Source organism: Malania oleifera, chromosome 9 (genome assembly GCF_029873635.1).
Source record: "Malania oleifera isolate guangnan ecotype guangnan chromosome 9, ASM2987363v1, whole genome shotgun sequence".
Classification (NCBI taxonomy): Eukaryota; Viridiplantae; Streptophyta; class Magnoliopsida; order Santalales; family Ximeniaceae; genus Malania; species Malania oleifera.
The window spans coordinates 81,492,902-81,512,173 of NC_080425.1; the positions used below are offsets into that span (position 1 = coordinate 81,492,902).

Below are 19,272 nucleotides of genomic sequence, written 5' to 3' on the forward strand. Positions count from 1 at the left end.
AAGAAGTTATAAAGAAAAACACTTCTAATTTACTGCTTATAGATTTCTAGTAATTTTATTATGTACTAAAATCAATTTGCAATGTCTTCTTATAACAAACACATTCTCAACAGAAATAAATAATTTCTGGAATAAATTATTCATGTCTTTGAGTCGAACATAAACTTATGCCATTGTACCATCCTAGATGAGTCATAATATTTGGACCATATCCTCATTTAATTTGATGGTATGAAAATGATGACACAAATCAATTGTGCGGTGGAAAATTTATGATTTAAGGTTCTTTTTTGGTAATAATACTGAATGCTAAACTCTAAAACACTCCAGGATTATATTATTAAAAATCCTATTCAAAAATCACATGTTACCTCCCAACTCTATCACCAATTTAAATTTAAAACTAGAACTCCTAGTTGACGTAGTCATTTGTTGGAATCATGTTTTAAATGCATTACCATATCCCGAGGACTAGGATCATTTTTTTAAAGGTAACTTCAGTCTTTATTTATTTTCATTCTCAACTTTTTCTTTCATTTATTTACTTTTCTCAACCAAATGACAAATTCCAATTGAAGAAATTTTTTCAGAGACAGAATTCTTCTCCTCCAAGGTTTGTGAAAACGAAATTTAAAAAATTCCAATTGCAAAAAATTAAGAAAAAGTAGAAAATTCCAATTGAATAAATTTTTTATTAAAATAACAGAAAATCCCAATTGAATAAAAAAAAATACATAACCCGGTTATTCGGTTGAGACTTTCTATTTGAATTTGTATGAATTTGAACAAAATATAATATAAAATCATATTGAATTTTATCTAGATCCACTCAAATCCAAATTAAAGTCTGAAATTCATACGCCCAAATAAGAAATAACTATTGCAAACTTCTTTGCAACAAAACAGCAGATTGTGCCCTAAATCTCACGAACCAAAATCAACAGCACCTTTAAATATGGTATCACTGGATGTACAAATTAAAGGACTTTTATTTACAAAATATTGAAACAAATAAATATGAAATGGGGGAGGGAGGGAGTGGGGGAGCATCTCAAAGTAAACAGCGGCACTGTTTACGGAGATCACAAAGCAGAGGGTGATGTGGAATTGCAAAGAGAGGTTGTAGATCTTGTCAAGCAGAGATATTAACGAGGAATCACTTCAAAACTAACCTCTGCACAAAACCAAGTGCAAAGAACTGTGCTGACGGGAAAATGAAATTCCCCCAAGACCAAGAAATGACATCCCGACTCCTAAGCAATAACACCAGAGTCAAAATAGAGGCAACAACTGGAGGGAGGAGTACCATCTCATGTTCAAGAATTTTTAGAAATAAGTCGCTGCGCAGCATGTCCCATATTATGGTCCCTCCGCAGCAAATTTGATGGAAGAAAACAAGGAATGAATAGTGCCAATCCCAAACAGAGCAACACCAAGATAACAACCCACCAAGCCTTGTGCGGAATCCCTAATAATAATTCATCGCAAACTATCATGAAGAAAGAAAACATAAGAACAAGATGTTAGAAAAATAAACAATACAAAATGAATAAAGAATATCTAATGGCTATTGTCATGAAAGCATAGAACAACAAAATAATATTAACACGGCTTCTCATTCAGCCACCTTATGCAATCTTAAGGACTAATTGCACAGGGCATCACTCTGCTCTCATGGAAGCAACGACTAAGGTTTCATTTCATTAAAAATTTCAAGGGTCTAGATTCAAGGAAATTTTGAACGGAATTTCAATTTTGATTAAAAGAAACAATGGAAACTTATAATAAATTATAGAAATTATGAATGGAACTCTGGGAAATTTTGAGTAAATCCCTGAATTTCACCCACTATTCCAGAATTCTTGTGGAAATTTTGCAAAAAGAAAAGAATTTTGAACCTTCATTTTGTTTCAAATCCTCCCAGATTTTGATGAAATTAGAAAATTTTGAGACTTGTAAAAAAATTTCCGTCATCATATCTGTAGTACAACATCGTTAAGAGTGCCTAGGGAAGTCTTCCAAGGAACAGCCTAATTGGGAGGGGGGTGGTATTTAGGATATGCAGGCGTCCCAATGAACCAAAAGAATAGTGACATTTCTTTCTTTTCTCTCTCTGGAAAAGTAAAATAGTGGGTGAGAGAGAGACCACTGGAAGACTTACTTGTTTAGGTAGAGATAACAAAGCTATAGATAAAAAAAAATATTAAACTCAGTATCCCTCACAAAATGCATTTCGCTTAGTCACTAGGAAACTAGTAACAAAAGATTCCTTCTATGCAGGCGTCCTTTGCTTTTGAGTGAACCAAAATACCAATGGAAATTAAATCAAAATCTCTAAAAACAACTAATTCACAGCAAATTTAAAACGGGCATGAATAGGTGATAATTTTCAAAGAGTTAAGCATCATCTGCAGTAACAAAAATGAGCATTTTGCAAGCAGAATATTGAAAAGTTTCAAATTTAGGATTGAAGTTCGCCCCAAACAATGCTTCTATCAGTCCATTGAATATTAATTTACTAACCAAGATCATATTTAAAATTCCACTTACAGTATCTCTTCTATAATGTCACATAGATATCAAGGCATTCTTTACATCCACTTTTTATAGTTTCCATCCAAAGTAGCAGCACAGGAAAGAAGCATCTGGTATGGAATTTATTTTTGTAGCAGGGGAAAAATTTTGTTCATAATTCATGTCATAGGCATAGGCAAAGGCCTTGGCAACTAGTTTTGTATTTCTCTATTGATTCATATGCTCCATGTTGATTGTGAACACCCATGTACACCCCACCGATTCCTCTCCTATTGGAGGAAAGATAAACTCCCAGGTATTATTTTTCTTGAAGGGTTAGCATTATTGGAAAAGGGCAAATGCTTTTTCGGATTTTCATGTTAGGAGTGACATGAGTAATGGTGTAGACCTTGCGATAGGATGCTCAGTCTCTTCGACATATCTGTTATCTGAACTCTGAAGTATTTTCCCTCTTTCATCAATCCTAACATGATATCAGAGCCTACAATCCTTCGAAATACTTAGAACCACCTTCTCTATTCTTCTTTTTCTTTCATGCCATCGGAAACAAGGCAAAAACCTCAAAGAAAGTAACGGAAAGCAATGAGAGGAGGAATAGGAGCAAAATCACGTCCATAACATATGGACTTCTATGCTCCATGTCCATACAATCAATATAGAAAAACACAGAAAAGTTCAAATGACTTGTTTTGGGTCTTTTCAATCTCAAAGTAATCTAGTTTGGTGGTCTCACGGCTGCTTGAAGTTTTCAGTTTCTGCTGCTTGCTGAGATGTGTTCCAAACTGATTCAGTTTGGATCTTTTCTTCTTTACAATTATTAAAGGTGTCTTTGTGACAATTTGCAAGCCTAGCACTTTTATTCAGTGTGTTTTGAGTATTTGGCATGGAATATTCTAATTATCATAAACCAGCTTCTATCTCTCCCTCAATATCTTCTATAGGTCAAGTTAATGTTTAGATAATGACTGTAGAGTTAAATGGCCATAACTTGCTTTCGACACAACCCATGATGGTCACTTTTGGAGATAAGAAGAAGTTAAGGTTAATTACAGCAGATCCTCCGTTTATGTTGAGTGGCAATCGAAAATTGGGCTGTCATATCATGGCTATGGAATGGTCTTGGGCCATCTATTAGTTCAAATGTGAAGCAAAGGAAATCGAGGATGTCATTGTTGAGATATATTCTATGGATGAAAATATGTCTCCGGTTTATAATATATTCAAGAACATATTTAAGTTGCATTGGGAAGATAAATCAGTTTCTGAGTATTATGTAACATGTTTAAGCTGCACGAGAAGAGAAATCAGTTGCTTTGTGTTGAGGCACTTTAAAAGAGATGCTTGATGAATTGAACCAGTACCATCCCCTTACCAATAAGTTGGATACATAGAAGAAACAAATATAAGACTCCTGTGTCTCATAGTTACTGAAAGACATAGTAGACACCTTGTTGCTGGTTCTTTTGGTTGTCACTGGTTATTTTGGTCATTTAGCATGAGTTATTGCTATGTTAGTAGGCATGAGTTAGTGGAGGTATTGTGTTCATTGTTATGTACTTGATATATATTGTAAATAGAGGATGTGACAAATCATTGTGAAAAGGTTTTTCGATTAACCACATACTTCAACATGGTACCAAAGCAAGATCCAACCTACACCCTAAGTGCATAGCCACCACCAAAACTAAATCCTAAGCCTCAAACCTACTGCTGTATAAGGATCATCCACACCACCAAAAACCAGAAGCAAGTCCAAGAGATGCCAGAAAATACCATAATCACCGGAAAAATCTTGGAGACTGCTGCCCTTTCGGAGACTCAAAGAAACCTTCATATTTTGCAAAACAACCACATAACCACCCACAGAACCTGCCAAACTGCTGCCCTAAAAATTTCACAGCCAGAGGGTGTTCCATGCGCCAGCCAAAAGCCAGAAACTCTTACTCCACGTGCCGATGTGCAAGAATTCGTTTTGCTATACTTTTTGTTCTGATCCCTTAAAAAATGTCCAAAATGCCTCCAGCATCATAACCACCCACAGAACCTGCCAAAACTGCTGCCAAATGCATGCTTTTTGTACAAATGTGTGAGCCTTAATTTTGCATTTTATGCATGCCTTGCCCAAATACGAGCCTCGATTGAGCCTTTTAATACATTGATTTTTTGCCTAAGTTATCGCTAATTCAAATTTTATTTGTTATTTTGTTAATTAGAGTTTGAGTGGGACTATGTGTACAAGCAAATGGGCGAGACTTTTACGGAGAAGGGGAGCCTCCCCAATATTTCTCATTTTCATTGTACGATAAGGAATCCTTGGTGATGACAAGCCCAAACAGAGTCATTGCTTGCTCTATGTAGTGTTGGGACTTGAGAACATAATTTTTTCCCACATCACTAAGAGAACGAAGGCAAGACGCTTCTCCATCTTATAAAACTCAACCCCAACCCATGCTAGTTCTTAGGCCGCAGTGATTTGCTAATAAGCTCATGTAAGTCAATAATTCATTGCATGGGGGTTAACATTTGAATGGTTCAGCCTTCGGGCCATCAAATCAACTAACCTTCTAGCCTTTGTGCTCAGCCCAGCCTTTACCAAATATTAGTCAATATCTAAACTTTCAAAAACAAAAAAATAACTTAAAAGGAAAACCAGCTACTGTTTTTTTTTATTCGACGGTTTTCAGTTCAATTTCAATTTTCAAATTTAAAAACCGATAGCTTCTGTTTGGTCATGTTCAATACCAAACTGAATCGAACTGATTACAACCCTATCCATATACAACATCCCATCTCTAATTTTGTTAGCTATGAGTTCTTATCATCCTCATATTATTGTTTCATTAGTACACTTCCTTACGTTACCATCCAGAAGTCTGTTTCTAAAGCCTTGGCCCATACTGGATGGAGGACTGCAGTGATCGAAGAGATGTGTGCATTACAAATTGGTGCTTGGGAAATGGTACATTTTCCTCCTAATAATTCTGTAGTTGGTTGTCGCTGAGTCTATACAATCAAAGTCAATCCTAATGGTTATATGACCCATTTGAAGGCCCGCCTTACTAATAAGGTATATACTCATGTGTGCAATTTGGATAATTTGAACATATTATCCTAGGTTGCTAAACTTGCTTCGTTTCATTTGTTCATCTCCTTAGCCACCATATATCATTGGTCTCTACATTAGTTGGATTGGAGAATGCATCCCTACATGGTGATCTTCAGGAGGAGGTTTATATGGATTATGGAGCAACCACTTGTTTCTTGCTCAAGGGGAGTTAGGCTTAGTGTATCGCCTCAAGAAATCATATGGTTTAAAGCAATCCCCTAGAGCATGGTTTGAACAATTTAGTACTATAGTACTTGAGTTTGGCCTTTAACAGTGCATGGTATATCATTCTCTATTTTATCATCACAATATATCCCATAGGATTCTGCTTATGTACGCAGATGATATTTTAATTACTAGTGATGATGATCAAGGTACCCAGTGCCTAAAGTATTTTCTATAGAATAAATTTCAGACCAAAGATTCAGGACACTGAAATACTTACTGCGTGTGTAACTAACACAAATTTTACAGAATCCTATTCAACTGCAGGCAACTAATGTTGCTAAATTTTCTGTTCCAGCAGCAGCGAGGCTTTAGCCCAGCCAGCTTCTCATGAAACTTGTCACAGTAGTATATTTTCTCACCCCCCCCCCCCCCTTTTTTCATCCAAGAATGAAAGGTTATTGCACATGTGAGAGAATAAATGTTGCTCTGCGTGAGCACTTATCAAGAAAAGAGGTTGCACCCGACATGAGGGCTGTAAGGCTGAAGATATGGTCAGTTGGCTTAGCAAACTTTTAGGCTACTGATAACAAACAATTCAACCAGATGAATTGCATGAAAAATAAACAGGCTTCCATCAGGTAGTTGTGATTTGAATATTTGGTGTGATAGGATAATAAATCTAATTACCTATATTGAAAATGACAAACTGCCTCTCCTGTGCGCGAGGAATTGCAACAATTCCCTCAGGCTCCACGGTCACAAGAACATACATTCCATCCTGATGAGAACTCCAAATTATTAGCTTCCCAAAACATCAACAAATATATTCAAAAATTCAGAAGCATAACCAACCTGATCTCCCAGCAAATTAAGACTATCAGTCTTGAAAATTAGTTTCTCAGTATTGAGTAATCTTCTGTTCTGATTCAGCCCAAAATCTACGACCCCCTTCCTCAGTTGTACAGAAAAGCTTGAAGGAATCTGTTTGTAGATGAAATAAGGAAAGCTTCCCAAAAAGAATGCAGTACAAGCCACAACTAAAGCCATGTTATACATACAGAAGCTGGATAGGAAATCTTCACTTCGTACCAAGTATTTGACTTGAGCCCTTGCAGTTGGTAAAGACGAGAACCCATTTGTAATGGAAGAGTTTCCTTCTGCAGCTCTTCCCCAACATTCAAAACTTTGTTGTCAATTCTGTAAAATAGTGGGGAACAAAAAGATACACGGTTCATGTAAAATGGTTCCGTCAATAACATATTTATGTCAAAAAGATTGCAACAGATGCAAGTTTAAAAGCATACTAACATATTCCCATTATTGAAGGATATGCCACTAATGACCAGAATGTAGAGTAGAAAAAACTTGTTCACAAGTGCATAATGCATTGCAGAACAGCAAACTCTTCAACTTCTTGGGCCCAAAATGGCACAACCATGCATTTCAATTATTGAATACTTTTGTCAAGTGGTTGTCATTCTGTACTGCAACAAGTTAGCAAGTTAATGCTCTAGTTCATTGACAAATGAGAAGGAACATAAAAACAAGGGTAAAAGACACTAACAGCTCCTGAGGTCAGGTGAAAAGAACCGGACCTCCCCTAATGTTTTAAATTTTTCATGGACTGCCCTAGAGGTTTGGCAAAATGACATAGCCTTCTCTTGAGGTTTCAAAAATCACAAGGACTTGTCATGAGGTTTGGCAAAAAGACACAAACCACCCCCAAGGCTCAGCAAAAAGGCAAGCCCACAGGGAGGGTATAAGTGTCCCAAAAATTTGAATATTAGGGAGATCCATGGTTTTTTTGAAACCTCAGGGAAGGTATCTGTCTACCAAACCTCAAGATAGGTTTGTGGAATTTTTTAACCTAGGGGAGGGTCAACATCTTTTCTGCCAAACTTAAGAAAGGTCAGTGCCTTTTGTCACCTTAATGACAAAAATGAAGAAGATAAAGCAGGGTGTAAATGTTAATATCCCAGCTATGTAGAACAAGTAATCCCAAATATCTAAACCCTAGTAAGGGCAATGAAGTCAATTGGGAGGAAAAGAAGAAGGTGAGAAATTAATAAAAATGGATTATACTCATAGAAAATTCCTTTATTTCAGTAACAATTGAGCCAAGCTCAAGCTCAATATACCCCAAAAAAAAATTTAATGCACTAAGATGACATGCAGGCATGTACACAAACATGTATATAAGCACTTAAAAGTGTGTCTACCTTCCTCTACCACAAAATCAAAAAATCTCACACCTATAATAACTATATAAAAATGGAAGCTAATTCTCAGCAATCCATGTGTTTGGTGTTTTTTCACTTCCCATGTGAGAGAGGCTACCTCACAGTCCAAAGCATTCCTTCTTTACTGTTTTCACCACCCTGCAATGGCATTTTGCCTCTCAAATCTTTGATTCCTTCCCCTTTGCTTTGATCTTCTCCCCATTTAATTTCCTTTTAGGGATTACATTTAATCAGAAAGTTTCTCTTAATATTTTCATAAAAAGCTGCAAATCCTCTCAAAGAACTCATTTTGTTGTTGACATAGAAGAGAAAACCAGTTCTCCATTCAAGCATGCCTGTCTCCAGTTCTCCATTTATAAGTGTTCGAGTGTCATTCCGATCTAGACTTCTGCCTGTGTTGTAATCCGCCCACGAAGAAGCAAAGTATCAGCCAATTCTCCAGGAGGGTGAATACCTGGTAGCAGTCAATCAATGGTTCGTTAGATGCACCCAACCTGTCTTCTTTGAACCTCCAGTTTCCTCCTAAATTCGTTAATTCAGCATTGAGGGTCAGAGAAAATGCAACAAAATTGGTGTGGCATGGATCCCACTCATCCCCCTCTTCTTGGTGGATGAAGTTCCATCCATGAGGAAGAGAAGGCATGGTCGAAGCACTAATTAAAAGATGCTTGGCCATGGGAAAGAAGAATGGGTATGGCTTCTTTGGCTTTACTTTTTTTGAGATTGAAAGATTGCATTTCAATGGTTGATGTTGAAGTTACACTTGAATTTTGAGAATCCAAAACAACCTAGCAAAAACAAATGATTTATCTCTATTTAAGCAGAAAAAAAAATAACTTTCCCTTTCAAAATTTCCCATCAGTTATGGTGTTGTATTTTGCTCAGTAATTTCCTTTTACCTTTTCAGACATACATGATATTTGTCCTTATATGGTGGTGGAGGTTGGCCGCTTAGTGTATTTACTTCACCTGTTTAGAAACCTTTGATAAGTGGAATTTACTTTTCCCAGATGATAAGTATGGAAGACCACGGCTTAAACCTATACTTGGGTGAAGGATACTTTGGTCTTATGCTTTCCTGGTTGTCAGTAATATTTTTCAGTTTAACCATTGCACTTTGTTGAATTGCTCTACTTATCATTATGTATAATAATTATGTTAAAATGAAGAAATATATTAGTGAAATAGTATTATATTCTATCGTTATTATTATTTTTTAAACTAATATATTAATTTTAATCATTAATGTAAAATCTTGCACACTGCACGGATTGCAAGCTAGTGAATAGAAGATGTCTTGACCTGTTTTTTTCACTCTCCTTAATATAAACAAAGATACAATACATTTGTGACACAACTGGCAGACAACACATTTAGAGAACTGTTGCACCCACTGTCCAGGGAGGTGTGTCTTCTCCAGTGTCTAGCAGAACCAATGCCCTTCATATAAAATTCAGGAAAAGAAATAGACAAATTGGCAGGAAATTAAGCTACCCCAACTAATAACATGAATAAAATACTACAAAACGTATAAAAGTATCCAATTCAAATAGGCATTTCATCAAACAGGAAGCAAGCACAGTAACAAGAACTCTTAAGATTTACAAGAAAAATTCTTCAACATGCCAACCAAACATTGAAACTTTCCATATAGAGTATTCTCAAGCAAGAAAACTCTAACTCACTAACAGCTGGAGCAACTAAAAGTATCACAGAAGAACCAAACAAAGAAACACAAAATCAAATGTGTGATTAGAGAGAGAACAAAGAGAATAACAAAGACAGTGTGCGTTGGACCAATGCAGACATCAATTGAGAGAGAGAGAATAGAATTGCTCACGTGTTCCAAGTTTTTCTTTCATGCCCTTCTCTATCTCGCAGTCCCAAGCTCAAATTGTCTATGCAATTCCAGTTATGCTTCATCCATAAACAAATATTGGGGGAATAGACAGAGAGAGCAGTGTCCTTGTGGGGATTGAAACTGGCTCTACAGGTGTGAAGGTGAAGGCAATATGGTAAAACATAATAGACTATAAATGAGGTTGTGCAATGTTTGGGAGAAAAAATTTGAGAACTGAAAAATTTTGGCTTGGTAGGATTGCCAACGAAACCAAACCAAAGTTATCTTAGAACCAACGACTAAACCAACCAAAATGGTTGCTTCAGCAGTGCATAAAACTGAACCAACCAAACTCTGAAAGCCTCCAATTCAGAACAATTTTGATATGATTTGCAGAGAAGAAGGTATGAAATGAAGTGAAGCTACAAACACACAATGCTTATGGAGACGCCAAATTCAAAGCCTTCGTCCTACAAAGAACACCAAGAATTGAATGCCCATATAAAAGAATCTAGCTCTTTCCAGATTACCTGTCAAGCAGTGAAAAGGCTTGTGCAGAAGGATTTAAGGGTCCAAGCATCCCAAAGTGGCGAGGAGGAGGAAGAAGGATCGAGCCACTGACGGACTGAGAATCAGGCCATCAAGGAGTGAAGTCCAATAGAATCCGACTCTGATACTAAGGGCCAAGATCCTCAAGGAGGTATTGTAAGGGGGGTGTTTGATAAAATTTAGCATTCAGCGCTAAATGCTCAATGCAATTCTGAATCTGTAAACCGGGTACTGTGTATAACTGGAATCAGTCTTTAAATCAGAGTGCTAAATTATTTCTGTTGTTTGGTAACTAACCTCTAAAGACAGCGCTGAATGCAATTCTGAATCTGTGAACTGGATTCTGTATATAACTGGAACAAGTCTTTAAATCTGAATGCTAAATTATTTCATTCGTTTGGTAACTAACCTCTAAATATGCCTTTTTCCAGTTTTAACCCTCAGAATCATCAAGAACAGGTCTGTTTGTTAAAATAAAAGGCATTTCCCGAAATCAAATATGTTTTTTTTATTATAGCAAAAATAATAGTGCACCCCACTTTAATAGATTATTATCAGGAAAAATATATTATGCAATGTCAAAAATGAATGGACCCATTTAGAATAATCTTATAATATTGAATGGGTTTGATGACCTTTGGGTGGTACAGATTCAAATATTCCTGAAAAATGTGAATATTTGGATTGAATTAATTCCTGTACAATGCAAAAGAATACATTCATTGTTAAACAATAAACATGTAGCCTCAATATTTCTTCGAGAACTATGATATTCATATGCCATGTGAATCTGTTTAGGAGTAGGAAACTATAGTTATTTTGTATGTGGTCACCCTTGGCAATTGCAGAGTGATCAAACTTGGGAACATTAAATGTTGTTTTGGCCTTTTATGTATTTCTCTGCATTTTTCAATTATATAATACATCATAATGGATGGATTTTTGCCTTCATTGCGCTATGAACTATACTATATTGTGTTTGGTAAAAGCAAATAATAATAAATTAATAATAATTTATTATTAATATCCTGGAAATTTTCCCTTTACAAATTGGAGAGAATGGCAGGGAGAGGCAAGGAAGCATTTGTCTCTCGGGTGGATGATTGAGGTCAAACCTCAAAAAATTAAAGAGCATGTTTGTTAATAGAAATATTTTAATTCATTGATTCCCACTCTTTAATCAACTTTGGGCAAATTATTCATTGGCCCAACTTATAGACAGAATAAACAAATGAAAGCAAAATAATTCACCAAATCAATCTATGCATCAAATTGAAATCGATCTCACAAAAAAGTGAGGACACAATCTGCCGACACAAGCCAAGATATTTAAATAAATAAGGATGAACATAACTACTGGGAAGACAACGCAGACCACCTGGAAGATGACGAAGAAGAAGAAGCTTACCGCAGAAGAGGGGAGAGGAAAGGCAACTGCGCATTGGACTGGCGCTGGGCTGTGCCTGGAGAAGAGGACAGGAGGGGATTTGAGTTTGAGGAATTATAGTCTAATTAGGTTGTTTAAGGAGGGCAAATATAAAATGCGTTTAATTTGGGAAGATGCAGTGCAGACGGAATCGGCGTATTAGGGGAGTTGATAAATTTGTTTAGGGCCAACTCAAAGCCCGGTGATTGAATATTGAATCATTTGGAGTCCAAAATCTATTTGAAAGTTAATTGTGTAAAATAAACACTTTCAAGACACTTTCGCTTTAAATTACTTGAAAGTAGACCTAACAAAGCGAATCAGGTTAGATAATTCGGGGCGAATTAGGCGGATTATCGGGTGAAGAAATCATAATCCATATTCGACACGTTTAAGTGACGGATTGGTTGCGGTTCATGTCGGATAATTCATGAAGGATGATAGATAATCCGCCATTCTCAAATATAATTTTATTATTATTTTATTAATCATTTATTTCGTGTCATGTGTAAAATTTGAACTTTATTTTTAGTTTGTGTAAAATTTAATTAACCATGTTTTTTTTTTTTTTGTTCATGTCTATGCTGAATCATATTTCCAATGTGATTATTTACAAAAATTCAGAACAAACTTATGATTTAATGTATGCATAATATTTTAATTTTAAACTGTCCAAATGCACAACATGAGTTTTGGGTCTTCATTTCCCTTCTAGCCCATATGCACCGTATGATATCGCCAATTTGATCCTGCACACAAACTCAGCAAACATTAAATATAAAGGTATTTGTCATAATCAAAACGAGATATGACCCGTAAGGTCAATAGTCATACTCTGGCCAAATCATGTTTTTTATCATATCCTGTGGTTGTTGGATAGATAATGAGGCAATTGAAGTGGAATGGCTTGCTTGAGAAGTTTATAGGACTTCCTTCTCTTTACTTTTTTTTTGTTGACATTATTGGAGTAAACTCAATAGGAAATTTTGGATCTTAGCTTGACTCGCCATTGTTTTGCACCTCAAGCTTATCCATAAGTAAGACAATTTGAAGATATTTTTTCCATTTCTATGATATTTTCCTCCACAATGATAGTACCCGTCACCATAACAACCCGTCACCATAACAAGCATAATGTTAATGGATGAAGGGGTATCAATTGCGTGGGTAAATCTTTCTAATAGGGCTTCCAGGGGATGACCCCTATAAGCCATATTTTTTCCATTTCTATGATATTTTCCTCTACAATGGTATTGCTCGTCACCATAACAAGCATAACGTTAATGGATGAAAGGGTATCAATTGCGTGGGTAGATCTCTTTAATAGGGCTTCCAGGGGATGACCCCTATAAGCCATTAAAGGTGTAATATTTTGTTATGTGGATTTAGGTTCGTTATGCTCTTGGGTTATTCTAATATTAGAGAAACCATCAAATTTGACATCTTCTTGTGAGGAGATCTAACATTATTGTATGTTTTGTCTTGGTCTCCTTGAGTTGACCTTACAGTCTAAAGAGTCCTTGATTTGCTTTGAGTGAGTGGACCCACAAAAGTCAAGTTGTTGGTGGTGTTAACATTGACACCTACAGATCGAGAAGCCATGGAGGCAGTAGCAACATTATTGATGACCTGATTATTGGTGGGAGCCATCAAATTTGATAATGTGTTGTTGAAAATTTGTTGTGAAAGAGAAAGAGATGAGATGTTGAGATTTCCTACTAAGCACGTTAGAAATTTGTAAAGACAAAATTCATGCCTTAAAAATTAAGATAGGAAAGTTCTATACAAATATTCGATTTTGTATGAAATAAAGAATGAGTACAATACTTGCATGAATTCTTTACAATGAAGAATTAAGAATCCCTATGATTTAATATCCTGGTGAGTGGATCCACTGGTTTAAGGGCTTGAGGAGTGAATTTCCATTAGGCAGTGGGAATCTTCCAGATGACAAAATAGAAATTTATAGGAAGATGGAACCATATCTAATATTTGTAGGTGCAAGTTTGATCATAAATGATAGATGTTTGAACAAAGAACACAAGTACAATCCAAAATATGTTGATATTCCACGATTACAAAAATTGTCGAAGAGCAAAGAATAGGTTGATGTGTACCTTCTCTCCTCCGCGCCTCCCCCCCCCCCCCCCCCCCAAAAAAAAACTCCTGAGAAAGGCCACAAAGAATATTTATAGGTTGGAATTAAAGTTAGATTAGTCCACTAAAATAATTAGTCATAAATTTATTAGATTAGACTAATTAAATTAATTTTAAGCATTTATAATTTTTTAAAAATATTACAAGGGATTAGGGTTGGGTGAGCATATTAAAATCATTAATCATACATTTATTTTTTTAACTAATTAAATTAATTATAGACGTTTATATATTTTTTAATGCCTATAGTTGCAAATAAAACATAGCACCATGTGCAACAAATGTCGTACACTATTTCTTTAAAAAAAAAAATTAAAATGGGAAAGGAAAATTGTTTCCAACAACTAAACATGCCCCCTTAGTTTTCCCCACTTTTTGTGTTAATCTTTTGGTATAATAAGATGATGATAATTTTTTTTTTTTTTTGTTGGTTAAGTTATTTTTGGATGGATGATTTGTTTTTTTTTTTTCACACAAAATAATAAGTAAGCACAATCAAGACATGTCACAAAATAGACTTCACCACTTTTAAACTTACAAGAGTAATTTTGTCTGAAAAATTATTATTGTAAATTTTTCAAATACGTAATTCATTGCATAAAAAAATATATTTAATGAAAATATTTTTTTTTGAAATTAAATAAATAATTTAAAAGTTTTAAAAATACTTTTATAATTTTAAGGAGTGAATTTGTGGCATGTTGCTTCAAAGGGGTGTAAATGTATCTTAAGCATAAAACACTAGTCGCTCTTCTCGAGTTACGGTGGTGCAAAAGTCAATTTTAACTGATATACCTCGGATGTTGTAAAACGTGTATATTATACATGTGGACTATCTTGAAAATAGTTAATTACTTTTGGTATGCTCACATAATGGTTCATTATGAAATTGATTGTCCACATAATGATTCATTAAGGAATTGACTTTTGGGATGCCAATCTTTACCTATACAAGGATATGATTTCCGACCAAAATTGATAATAAAAAGATGATTAGTAACATCTAGTTCCTGAAAAACTAGACGACTGAATTTTTATAACTCTAAATTTCTTTACTTTAATCTTTTATATAATTCTCTCTTTATTTCATTTACAACATTGGAGTAATCAATAATTATTTTATTCTATTTTTGTTTTGATTCTAAAAAAAGGAACAAAAAACTGAAAATTAATTTTATATAAAATAATTAAAATTTTTCATTTGCTCAGATGTCCCGCCCTTTTCTCTACTTTTGACTCTAAATAGAAAAAGAAAATGCCCTAGCTTAAAAGGAGCACAGAGAGAATAGTACCCATTTTCTAACACAAACATTCCAAAAATTTTTGATTAGTTGCTAAAAATTAAGTTCATTGAGTTTCCAGTTGAGTTCTTCGGGTGTTGGGTGTTGGATTTAGGGTTCTTCAAACCCAACTACATTGTTCTTCGATTGGGTTCTTCACCAGGTACCTTTGTTGCTTGAAGTCTCTCTCTAAGCTCTGTACTGGAAATGTTTGGTTCTTCGTCTTTCTTTTTTCTTTTTCTTTTTCTTTTTCTTTTTCTTTTTAGCTCTTATTCCGCTGTCAATTTCAATACTCCGTGCTTCATTTCCATCGGCTTTTCTTGATTAGGTTTTATTACATCCGCGAGCGTCTGGTGGAACATGGTGCTTTTCTTCTGAAATGTGTGTGCTTAGATTATATTAAATTAACAAGATATAGCTTTTTGTGGAAATTTGGTGGCTCATTTCTTAGATCTGCTGGATCATTTCTTTGTTGTTCTTAAAACCGATCCTGTGTTGGTGTTGTCTACTATGATGTTGTTAGTTTAAAGGATTTGCTCCTTATTTTAAAATAAATGATACACGAGCTACCAGTTTACCATTCTAAGTTCAAGTGTTCAACAAAAACCCAATGAATGGAACAACAACAGTGGATTAATTATAGAGGCAAATTTTAGTACCAAATACTATAGGGGCAAATTTTTATAAGAGCAACTATAGATCTATTATAGATATGGGGGCAAATTTTAGTAACAGTAACAGTAACAGTAACAGTAGATGACTAAATGTTGTGACATTCTTGGAACTGATACTGCTGCCGTTACTAAAGTATCATTTATTTTTATTTTTACTTTTAAAAATAATTGCAGATCCATATTCAACTCAGAGAGTACTGGTTCTATTGAGATTTTAGAAAAGAATTTGGGACTCTTGTAATTTAGTTATTGTGTTCTTGAAAAGGAAAAAAAAAGGTTTAGTTTTATGTATTCAGGCCGAAGTTTTGAAATAAACTAAGTTCCATAAAAGAAAATGAGGCACTACTTCAAAAATCTTTAGTATATCTTCCTCCATTGTCTCAACAATGGAACAGATGCATAACAGAAAAACCAAATCCTCAAGTTCATGCAATATACAATAACCACAAATAATTAAGCATGTGCAAGTCGGTGCGTACTATTTCTGCACACAAGAGCGAGAGATGGAGAAAGGAGTACCAGTCTATTACTTGTTGAATTTTTGGAGCAAATTCCTCAACCTGCATACAAATGAGAATTAAATTAGTTAAAAAGTACAAAACAACAATTTGGAAGAGCTTTTCTTCTTCTAAAATTAAAAATGAACAAATTCAACTTCTTAGATTGGGCGAAAACTTGCTAGAAACTCAAATCATGCAAGACCAAAGACAGAGATTAAACCACAGATGGAGTAAGAGAGATACGAGCGGTTTCAGCCAAACGAGGCACATCAAAGAGGATCCAGAGCTGAGTGAGCAGAGTAGCTCCGGACTCTTCACATAAACTCTTTTCCAAAGCAGCTTTGGCGGCTACAAAGGCAATGCTTTGTCGGTATTTGGCAAAGCATAAACACTGCCCTGCTGCTTCCCATTTTGATGGAGGGGCCTTGCTAGCTGATGCTCCCATCCACTCTCCATACACAGTTACTTGCCTTGGTGATTTTAGGTCATTAATAACGATGTCATTTAATCTTTTGCACTAAAAAAATACTAGGTACGGTTTAGTTGTGAGAATTTTCCATTTCTCAATTTTTAATTTTCCACGGGTCCTTTTGGATCAAGAATTTTGGGTGAGAAAAAGAAAGGAAGAAAAAAAGAAAACTCATTTTCCACTATATTTTCCCTTTATACCAAATACTACTAAAAATGATTTTTTTTAAAATGGTTAAAAATAAAGAAAAATCAAATGTAAATGATGTGTAAATTCATATTTTTATTCATTGATTTGGTATAATTTTTGTTTTCTTTCTTACTTTCCTTGATAAACAAACAAGAAAAAGTGGATTCCTTCATATTTTCCTATCCTTAAGATTTTTCAAGTTCCAAACAGACAATAAAGTTACGTTTGATTTTCGTAATACCTATTCTTAGGAATAGAATAGTTATTCCATATGAATGGAATAGAGAAGGAATAGAACTACTATTCCTATTCCTTTGTTTGGTTTGCAAAAAGGTATATCCACTCTTATTGTTTTTATTCCCAATTCTCCCTAAGCATGTCCCACTTGCATTTCACCTTTTTAATTCCAATTTGCCTTCACATGAATATAATCCAAAAAATGAAAATATTTATCATATGCTTCAGATTATCAAATAAATAAATAAATGCAAGTACATTCATCTCCTTCAATTATCACATTTTCAAAAATACAAATTAAAAATGCATATAATTTGAACCATCGAGCTATATGTTCCCAAATATTAAAGTTAAAAAAATAAATATATAAATAAATTTAAAATTTTAATAAAAACCAAAATCAAAATATCAAATTACATACACTTCACTATAAAACTAATTCAACTCACAAATTTTTAAAATAATCCATAGGGAACTTTAAGCACGTCTCCTATTGATTGCATCAAGAAGAACTCTCCCATCAGCTGCATATCCCTCCCAACCAGGAAGAACATAGACAAATTGGATTTCAGGTGTACATACCCCTAACATGTTCATTACAATATTACCTTTGCCATTTCGGTATCTAGGTTTATTCACCACGAGTACCCTAACTCTAATAAAAGTCCCATCTAAAGCACCTAGGTAATTCTACAATAATCCATACGGAACTTTAAGCCCATGTCTCCTACTGATTGCATCACGAAAAAACTCTCCCATCAGCTGCAGGTCCCTCCCAACCAGGAAGAACATAGACAAACACTCTCCCATCAGCTGTGTAAGATAGGTGCCTCAATGACTATACAAGTCATTAACATGGTGGTGCTACTTCGCTGGTTGCTTTGTGAATATGAATTGTACTGCAGGATAAGCTGCTTGTATCCATTGTTGTAGCATGGTAAATCCCACTATTCAAACAATATGTAGGAAGTTTTCCCAGAACATACCAAAGCACGACCAAAACCTAGCCACCCCCTTCTCTCCAGCCATGGTGGCAGCCTTGAGATCACCTTGCAAATCCCTCCGAACTCTGTTAGCCCCCTTAGGGTCCCCCAAACAAAACCTGGAAGTAAAAGTAGCCTACGACCCCTATTTTACCCTACCCACTCGTCTCTTCCATGTGCCCAAGCCCCAAGGCAGCTGGCTGGAGCTTACCTTGCAGCTCTTCTGGAAGGGAACCTTTGGAACTCCTTGTTAACGATATAACACACCAGTATTGATTTTGTAGTCGTTAGATCAAGCAAAACCAAACATTTAACGAATAAGTACAATGTCAAAGAATTCAAATGAATAAGCCTATCACAATCTCAAGATGATAATGTTTAACAACGTGATACTTACTCCAAAAGGGATGCAGGTAGCCGCTGCCTTACTTTGCAGGAGGGCTAACCGAGGATTTTCTGGCAAGAAAATCAGTATGGGAGAACTGGCGAAGGTAGGGTGATGCTGATTCAGGCAGTATGGCTGTCGAGTGTACAGAGTCTACACTGTAAGAGCGAGCGAGCGATGGGCAAACTGGCGAAGGTAGGGCGAGGCTGCGAGGGATGTCACAAGGCTCCCTGCGTGATTCGCTAAGCAGCGAGCGAGCGATGGGCGGTGAGTCCGCGATGGCGACTGCGATTCTGCGAGGTTGAAAATGAAACCCTAAATGCCCAAAATCTTCTAAACGAAATTGATGAATCGTGAATCTCAATGAGAATCTGGGCTTGGCCTGGGCCGGGTGGTAAGGGCGAGCCTTAGAACATGCTGGTAACCCCGGTCTGGGTTTGATTCCTGCCACTCCCGCTGCATATCCACAATTTACCTCCTACGGCTGTGGACACAGCTGGCGTAGGCACAGATTAGTCTAGGCGAAAAAAATGC

General features: G+C 35.6%; 1 protein-coding gene across 7 annotated transcripts; it reads right to left on the reverse strand.

Moving 5' to 3' along the window:
• Positions 1 to 891: 891 nt before the first annotated feature.
• On the reverse strand, positions 892 to 19,272 carry LOC131163755 (uncharacterized). 7 transcript variants are annotated; one of them, XM_058120472.1, is made up of 7 exons: positions 18,751 to 19,272; positions 16,495 to 16,535; positions 7,118 to 7,288; positions 6,868 to 7,006; positions 6,662 to 6,790; positions 6,497 to 6,587; positions 892 to 1,489 (listed from the first exon to the last, which is right to left on the reverse strand). In XM_058120472.1, the coding sequence occupies exons 3-7, from the start codon at positions 7,195 to 7,197 to the stop codon at positions 1,317 to 1,319; spliced, it is 612 nt and encodes a 203-aa protein (XP_057976455.1). In that variant the 5' UTR covers positions 7,198 to 7,288; positions 16,495 to 16,535; positions 18,751 to 19,272; the 3' UTR covers positions 892 to 1,316. The 7 variants fall into 7 exon arrangements, with proteins under 7 accessions (XP_057976455.1, XP_057976454.1, XP_057976453.1 ...); XM_058120471.1 differs by having other exon boundaries at positions 7,118 to 7,293; XM_058120470.1 differs by lacking the exons at positions 16,495 to 16,535; positions 18,751 to 19,272 and adding an exon at positions 11,847 to 12,348.